General features: G+C 50.0%; 1 protein-coding gene across 3 annotated transcripts in view; it reads right to left on the bottom strand.

Moving 5' to 3' along the window:
• FEZ2 (fasciculation and elongation protein zeta 2) overlaps positions 1-9,067 on the bottom strand; it is a 94,207-nt gene that overhangs the window by 29,541 nt on the left and 55,599 nt on the right. For 2 of the 3 annotated variants that reach the window (XM_075339451.1, XM_075339450.1), the window contains exon 6: positions 1,346-1,426. The exons of the other annotated variant lie outside the window; for it this stretch is intronic. In XM_075339451.1, the coding sequence (XP_075195566.1) occupies positions 1,346-1,426 (81 nt within the window). The remainder of the gene's footprint in view (positions 1-1,345; positions 1,427-9,067) is intronic. 3 annotated transcript variants of the gene reach the window in all.

The raw sequence follows: 9,067 nt of genomic DNA, 5'->3' as shown, positions 1-9,067 counted from the left end.
CCAGTGTGAATCACTGGGCTCAGTGGTCGTGCGGAGGTAGACAGCATTAATCTGCTGTTGGTCACATCCCGTCGTGTAGCCATGCTGGACCTGCACAGCATGCAAGGCTTATTTTGTTACCTTCAAGTAGACTAGGCCTGTAAAATAAAAAAAATTATCCCATAAAAACCCCTTTACCCAAAAGGCCAGACACAGAGAATGACCACCCACCTAAACATACTGTGGCTGTATCTTTTCCTATGCTTAGTACAACTCGCTATTCAATATTAGCAGAGTATGGAACATTGACAAGTAACATAGAAATTCAAGTTATTAAAGGGAACATGTCACCAGTTTTTTGCCCTATAAGCTGCGGCCACCACCAGTGGGCTCTTATATACAGAATTCTAACATGCTGTATATAAGAGCCCAGACCGCTGTGTACAACATAAAAAAAACACTTTAGAATAATTACCTAAACCGGTCGCTGCGGTGGATGTGGCTCAGATGGGAGTCTTCATCCTCCGATGCTGGCGCCGCCTCTTTCGGCCATCTTCGTCCTCCATCTGAAGCCTGTGTGCATGATGCATCTACGTCATACACACTCACCGGTCCCGCGCATGCGCACTACAATACTTTGAACTGCCCTGCTCAGGACCTGAATGCCGGTGAGAGTGTAGGACGTCGGATGCGTCATGAACCGCGACTTCAGAAGGACGACAGAGGCGGCGAAAAAGATGGCCGAAAGAGGCAGTGCCAGCACCAGAGGACGTAGACGCCTATCTGAGCCACATCCACCACAGCGACCGGTTTAGGCAAGTATTGTAAAGTGTTTTTTATGTTGTATACAGCAGCCTGGACTCTTATATACAGCATGTTAGAATACTGTATATAAGAGTCCACTGGTGGTGGCCGCAGCTTATAGGCCGAAAAACGGTGACAGCTTCCCTTTAAGGGGAATCTGTCAGCAGGTTTTTGCTACCTCATCTGAGAGCAGCATGACGTAGGCAAGGAGATTCGGATTCCAACGATGTATCACTTAGATTACTGGGTGCAGCTGTTCTGACACCATCTGAATTTTTAGGTTTAGTCATGTAGCAGAGCCCAAGGAGCTGTCCAAGTCCACACCAAGCTTTCCATAGAGATTGTACATTGGACTGCCATGCACAAGAGTTTCTAGTCCTGTAATAAGGGTTCTGCTGTGTAAACAAAGATGGCAAATAGACAAAAGATAGGACCTGTGACTAAACAGGCATGTCTGAACTTTTTGTTAACCCTTGCTTCAGCTTACATAGCAAAAACCTGCTGACCCGCTTCCCTTTAAGAAAAGGAAGGCTGGAGGAGAGGAGAAAGAAAAACCCAGCACCTGTTTCTCTCCACCCGAACTCCCAAACGTCTGGCGAAAGCTATTCTGTATGACGTTTGACAAGCCTTCCATACTGAAACGCTAAAGACCCGCAGAAGCACAGCAAGCAGTAAAGGAAGGAAGAGAAAGAAGGAGGTTAGTAAGTTGTTAGATGTAATGTGAGAAGACAAGACCACCAAATACACAAGATCAGGAATATACTGTACAAAAGCAAAAAGGTAAGGGGCAATGTTAGCACCTAAAATGCATTTAGCTATAAATGACGCCTCTTCTAAAGAGGAATTGTGCGTGGTCTGATTTATAATAATATGACTGCTCAGATTCTGGTACTGCGCCCGACCCTGCCCCATCCTCTTATCTCTGCCTCGGGTCATGGCAGTGTAAAGCAGAGCACCATTCAGCCAGAAGTGATGCGGCCATTTCCCAAAGACAAATTCACATGCGAGGTGAATCACATCTTTAAGCCTATATGAAGATCTATCTAGTTAAAAATCAACCCACGCAGGAGTATAGGAACGGGGCGGAAATTGCTCAGAACAGCTTAACCCCTAATAGACTGGCACTTTTTTCATTTTTTTGCATTGCCTTCATCCAAGAGCCATAATTTATTTTTTCCCATGTTACTTTTTCTTTTTTTCCCCCCATATAGCCATACAATGGTTTGTTTTTTGAAGGGTACGTTGTAGCTTTTGACTTTGAAGAAACCAGTTATTTTACCATACAATGTGCTGAAAAACAAGAAAAAAAAAAAAAAAAAAAAAGTTTAACTGCACTAAAATTGCACCCCCCCTCAATATTTTTAATTTTTGTGGGGGGGCATTGTTTTTGTAATGGTTGTAACAGTGGGGTAAAGATGACCTGTCAGGAAGGTCTGAGGGTCCGTACAATTACAATGTAGCCACACTTGGAAAGTGGTTTTGTTTTCTAATTAAATTAGTTGAAATATTTGTTTCAAAAGTGAAGGGAATTTTGTTTACTTACCGTAAATTCCTTTTCTTCTAGCTCCAATTGGGAGACCCAGACAATTGGGTGTATAGCTACTGCCTCCGGAGGCCACACAAAGTATTACACTTAAAAGTGTAAGGCCCCTCCCCTTCTGGCTATACACCCTCCCGTGGGATCACGGGCTCCTCAGTTTTAGTGCAAAAGCAAGAAGGAGGAAAGCCAATAACAGTTTTAAAGACAAATTCAATCCGAAGAACATCGGAGAACTGAAACCGTTCAACATGAACAACATGTGTACCCGAAAAAAACAAAAATCCCTAAGAAAACAGGGCGGGTGCTGGGTCTCCCAATTGGAGCTAGAAGAAAAGGAATTTACGGTAAGTAAACAAAATTCCCTTCTTCTTTGTCGCTCCATTGGGAGACCCAGACAATTGGGACGTCCAAAAGCAGTCCCTGGGTGGGTAAAAGAATACCTCGTGATAGGGCCGTCAAACAGCCCTGTCCTACAGGTGGGCAATCGCCGCCTGAAGGACTTGTCTACCTAGGCTGGCGTCCGCCGAAGCGTAGGTATGCACCTGATAATGCTTGGTAAAGGTGTGCAGACTCGACCAGGTAGCCGCCTGGCACACCTGCTGAGCCGTAGCCTGGTGCCATAATGCCCAGGACGCACCCACGGCTCTGGTAGAATGGGCCTTCAGCCCTGAAGGAACCGGAAGCCCCGCAGAACGGTAGGTTTCAAGAATTGGTTCCTTGATCCACCGAGCCAGAGTGGATTTGGAAGCTTGCGACCCTTTACGCTGACCAGCGACAAGGACAAAGAGTGCATCCGAGCGGCGAAAGGGCGCCGTGTTGGAAATGTAGATCCTGAGTGCTCTGACCAGATCCAACAAATGCAAACCTTTCTCAAATTGATGAACTGGATGAGGACACAAGGAAGGTAATGTGACATCCTGATTGAGATGAAAGGGGGATACCACCTTAGGGAGAAACTCAGGAATCGGACGTAGAACCACCTTGTCCTGGTGAAACACCAGGAAGGGAGATTTACATGAGAGCGCAGCTAGCTCGGACACTCTCCGAAGAGACGTGACCGCTACTAGAAAGGCCACTTTCTGTGAAAGACGGGAAAGTGAAACATCCTTCATAGGCTCGAAAGGCGGCTTCTGGAGAGCAATTAGAACCTTGTTCAGATCCCAGGGCTCTAACGGCCGCTTGTAAGGAGGGACGATATGACAAACTCCTTGCAGGAACGTGCGTACCTGAGCAAGTCGTGCTAGGCGTTTCTGAAAAAATACAGATAGCGCTGAGACTTGTCCTTTAAGGGAGCTGAGCGACAAACCTTTTTCCAATCCGGATTGCAGAAAGGAAAGAAAAGTAGGCAATGCAAAAGGCCAGGGAGAAACTCCCTGAGCAGCGCACCAAGATAAGAATATCTTCCACGTCCTGTGGTAGATCTTGGCGGAGGATGGTTTTCTAGCCTGTCTCATGGTGGTAATAACCCCTCGAGATAATCCTGAAGATGCTAAGATCCAGGACTCAATGGCCACACAGTCAGGTTCAGGGCCGCAGAATTCAGGTGGAAAAACGGCCCTTGAGATAGCAAGTCTGGTCGTTCTGGTAGTGCCCATGGTTGGCCTACCGTGAGGTGCCACAGATCTGGGTACCACGATCTCCTCGGCCAGTCTGGAGCGACGAGGATGGCGCGACGGCAGTCGGCCCTGATCTTGCGCAGCACTCTGGGCAACAATGCCAGAGGCGGGAACACGTAAGGTAGCCGGAATTGCGACCAATCTTGAACTAAGGCGTCTGCCGCCAAAGCTCGGTGATCGTGAGACCGTGCCATGAAAGCCGGGACCTTGTTGTTGTGCCGTGACGCCATCAGGTCGACGTCCGGCATCCCCCAGCGGCGACAGATCTCCTGAAACACGTCCGAATGAAGGGACCATTCCCCTGCGTCCATACCCTGGCGACTGAGGAAGTCTGCTTCCCAGTTTTCCACGCCTGGGATGTGAACTGCGGATATGGTGGAAGCCGTGTCTTCCACCCACGTCAGAATCCGTCGGACTTCCTGGAAGGCTTGCCGACTGCGTGTTCCACCTTGGTGGTTGATGTACGCTACCGCTGTGGAGTTGTCCGACTGAATTCGGATCTGCTTGCCTTCCAGCCACTGCTGGAAGGCTTGTAGGGCAAGATACACTGCTCTGATTTCTAGAACATTGATCTGAAGGGTGGACTCTTCCTGAGTCCACGTCCCTTGAGCCCTGTGGTGGCGAAACACTGCTCCCCACCCTGAGAGACTCGCGTCTGTCGTGACTACCTCCCAGGATGGGGGTAGAAAGGACTTTCCTTTCGACAAAGCGGTGGGAAGAAGCCACCACCGAAGAGATTCCTTGGCCGCCTGAGAAAGGGAGACGTCTCTGTCGAGTGACGTCGACTTCCCGTCCCATTGGCGGAGAATGTCCCATTGTAGTGGACGGAGATGAAACTGCGCAAAAGGGACTGCCTCCATTGCAGCTACCATCTTCCCCAAGAAGTGCATGAGGCGTCTCAAGGGGTGCGACTGGCCCTGAAGGAGAGATTGCACCCCTGTCTGTAGTGAACGCTGTTTGTCCAGCGGAAGCTTCACTATCGCTGAGAGAGTATGAAACTCCATGCCAAGATATGTTAGCGATTGGGTCGGAGTTAGATTTGACTTTGAAAAGTTGATGATCCACCCGAAACTCTGGAGAGTCTCCAGCGCAACGTTCAGGCTGTGTTGGCATGCCTCTTGAGAGGGTGCCTTGACCAGTAGATCGTCCAAATACGGGATCACAGAGTGACCTTGAGAGTGCAGGACTGCTACTACTGCTGCCATGACCTTGGTGAAGACACGTGGGGCTGTCGCCAGCCCGAAAGGCAGAGCTACGAACTGAAGGTGTTCGTCTCCTATAGCAAAGCGTAGGAAACGCTGGTGTTCTGGAGCAATCGGCACGTGGAGATAAGCATCCTTGATGTCTATTGATGCTAGAAAATCTCCTTGAGACATTGAGGCGATGACGGAGCGAAGGGATTCCATTCGGAACCGCCTGGTTTTTACGTGCTTGTTGAGCAGTTTTAGATCCAGAACGGGACGGAATGACCCGTCCTTTTTTGGCACCACAAACAAGTTGGAGTAAAAACCGTGACCTTGTTCCTGAAGAGGAACGGGGGTCACCACTCCTTCCGCTTTTAGAGTGGACACCGCTAGCCGCAGAGCATCGGCTCGGTCGGGAGGTGGAGAAGTTCTGAAGAAGCGAGTTGGAGGACGAGAGCTGAACTCTATCCTGTACCCGTGAGACAGAATGTCTCTCACCCAACGGTCTGTGACCTGTGGCAGCCAAATGTCGCCAAAGCGGGAGAGCCTGCCACCGGCCGAGGATGCGGAGAGAGGAGGCCGAAAGTCATGAGGAAGCCGCCTTGGTAGCGGGTCTTCCGGCTGTCTTTTTTGGGCGTGACTGAGTCCGCCAAGAATCTGCGCTCCTCTGATCCTTTTGAGTCCTTTTGGACGAGGAGAATTGGGACCTGCCTGAGCCTCGAAAGGACCGAAACCCCGACTGTCCTCTCCTCTGTTGGGGTTTGTTTTGTCTGGGCTGAGGTAAGGAAGAATCTTTACCCTTGGAGTGCTTAATGATTTCATCTAAGCGCTCTCCAAACAGTCGGTCACGAGAAAATGGCAAACTGGTTAAACACTTCTTGGAAGCAGAATCTGCCTTCCATTCTCTTAACCACAAGGCTCTGCGTAAAACTACGGAGTTGGCGGACGCCACTGCCGTACGGCTCGTAGAGTCTAGGACAGCATTAATCGCGTAAGACGCAAATGCAGACATTTGAGATGTCAAGGGTGCCACCTGCGGAGCAGATGTACGTGTGACCGTGTCAATCTGTGCAAGACCAGCTGAAATAGCTTGGAGTGCCCATACGGCTGCGAATGCTGGAGCAAACGACGCGCCAATAGCCTCATAGATGGATTTCAACCAGAGCTCCATCTGCCTGTCAGTGGCATCTTTAAGTGCCGCCCCATCTTCCACTGCAACTAAGGATCTAGCTGCAAGCCTGGAGATTGGAGGATCCACCTTGGGACACTGGGTCCAGCCCTTGACCACGTCCGGGGGAAAAGGATAACGTGTATCCTTAAGCCGTTTGGAAAAACGCTTATCTGGATAAGCGTGGTGTTTCTGGACTGACTCTTTAAAATCCGAGTGGTCCAGAAAAGTACTTAATTTACGCTTGGGATACCTGAAATGGAATTTCTCCTGCTGTGAAGCTGTCTCCTCCACAGGAAGAGCAGGTGGAGAAATGTCCAGCATTTTATTGATGGACGCTATAAGATCATTCACTATGGCGTCACCATCAGGAGTATCCAAATTGAGAGCGGTCTCAGGATCAGAATCCTGATCAGCTACCTCCGCCTCATCATACAGAGAGTCGTCCTGCTGGGACCCTGACCAGTGTGATGAAGTCGAGGGCCGCTCATAGCGAGCTCGCTTAGGCTGTCTGGGACTGTCGTCCGTGTCAGAGCCATCACCCTGGGATGCAAGAGACGCCCCCGGATCCCGGAGCTGTTCCAACTGAGGGGGACCAGGGAGCAATGAGTTAACAGTGTCCATGGTCTGAGTTACTGGTCTAGACTGCAATGTTTCAAGAATTTTAGTCATAGTCACAGACAATCTGTCGGCAAAGACTGCAAACTCCGTCCCTGTCACCTGGACAGTATTCACAGGAGGTTCTGCCTGGGTCACCTCCAGCAGAGGCCCCGGCCGAGCAAGTGCCACAGGGGCCGAGCACTGCACACAGTGGGGGTCAGTGGAACCTGCCGGTAGAACAGCCCCACATGCAGTACAAGCAGCATAAAAAGCCTGTGCCTTGGCACCTTTGCTTTTTGCGGTCGACATGCTGTTGTGTCCTCTGAGTAATCTAGGAGGGTATATAGCAGAGAATCACTAGTGATCGTACAGTGCAATGTATAGCTGCAAGCACAAAATACAAATATACACTTCGGCACCAGTGGGGGGTCAGCCCTTGAGGGCAGCTTACCGCCCGCTGAAAGCGGGTGTGTGGGCACCAGAATCCCGTGTCTGGGTCTCCCAGTCTCCTCTCTCCAGCTCGGACTGCACACAGGAATGGCTGCCGGCGTCCTGTGAAGAGGGGCTGACTGTGGGCGTGCCTCAAACAAAGTGCGGGAAACTGGCGTCCCACTGTGCCCAGTGTGAGGGCTGGAGTATGCAAAGCAGACTCCAGCCCTCTGCGCTGCCATGCTGTACAGCGTCCCGCCCTTCCCCTGACTGGCAGGCCTGGGGGCGGGAACGAAACGAAACTAGGCCGCAAAAAGCCGGGGACTCGAGTAATAAGCGCGGCCGTCATATATGCACGGCCAGCGCGGAAGTCCCCGGCGCACCACAAATCCCAGCCGCGCCGCAGCGCTAAAAACTGACCACCGTGGCCACGCAGCAGTTTCAAACACATGTCCCCTCTCAGCAGAGCTGTAGATAGGAATGGCACCAGCGCGCAGCGCTGTTGTCCCCGGCGCACTAACACACCCAGCAATGCTGCGGTGTGCGCGCGATATGTACGGGGACACAGAGTACCTTGATGTAGCAGGGCCTGTCCCTGACGATACTCAGCTCCATTCCAGCAGATTCTCCAGGGGCTGTGGATGGAGCACGGTCTCAGTGCCTGGAGACCGGTAAAATCCCACTTCACCCAGAGCCCGCAGGGGGATGGGGAAGGATGCAGCATGTGGGCTCCAGCCTCTGTACCCGCAATGGGTACCTCAACCTTAACAAACACCGCCGACAAATAGTGGGGTGAGAAGGGAGCATGCTGGGGGCCCTAGTATGGGCCCTCTTTTCTTCCATCCGACATAGTCAGCAGCTGCTGCTGACTAAACAGTGGAGCTATGCATGTATGTGTGCCTCCTTCGCACAAAGCATGAAAACTGAGGAGCCCGTGATCCCACGGGAGGGTGTATAGCCAGAAGGGGAGGGGCCTTACACTTTTAAGTGTAATACTTTGTGTGGCCTCCGGAGGCAGTAGCTATACACCCAATTGTCTGGGTCTCCCAATGTAGCGACAAAGAAAGTTACATTTGATCTTTTTGAACTCTTTTTAATTCATTTACTTTTTTAGGGGTGTTATGTCACCGAATAACCACAATTTTGGGGTTTAAACATTTTTTTTTTTGGGAAGGGTATTTGAGGAATGATTCTATGAATGCCTATACTATATACTGTAATACTTAGGTGTTGCAGTATAGTGAAAAATCTTGGTTGAGCTTCAGACTACAAAGATGTCAAAAACGGGGGCCTTCAGAAGGTCCTCAGTGGCCATGCTGACCCAATGTGCGCAAGTGCCAGGAACTATGCCATTTATTGCCATTGTCAGTGACGGACAAAATCAATTAAATGGTTAACAGCAGTGATCAGGGCTGAGCTTCAGCCGCTGCTATTATACACAGGTTTTGACTAGATCATATAGCTGGCAGGAGTCACATGTGCAGAGAACTCAACTCCCGAGCCCTCTCAACACAGGGCACCATCACAATAAGTTTCATGTGTGTGATACTATGTTAAGGTGTTAATAGCATAATAAATTACAATGCTTAAGTATTATATAAAATACATTACAAACAAAACATATATAGTGTGCGCCAAGTACCATAACCTGAATGCCCTGGACGATAACTGCACACAAAACTAAAAGGGGCATAGGGACATCAAAAAGGAGGATAATCCACTAAAGGGAAGATAATCCACTAAAAGA

The sequence above is a fragment of the Anomaloglossus baeobatrachus genome, chromosome 3 (assembly GCF_048569485.1).
Source record: "Anomaloglossus baeobatrachus isolate aAnoBae1 chromosome 3, aAnoBae1.hap1, whole genome shotgun sequence".
Classification (NCBI taxonomy): Eukaryota; Metazoa; Chordata; class Amphibia; order Anura; family Aromobatidae; genus Anomaloglossus; species Anomaloglossus baeobatrachus.
Note: the sequence above shows the minus strand (reverse complement) of the source record. Positions and strands in the feature narration are given on the sequence as shown.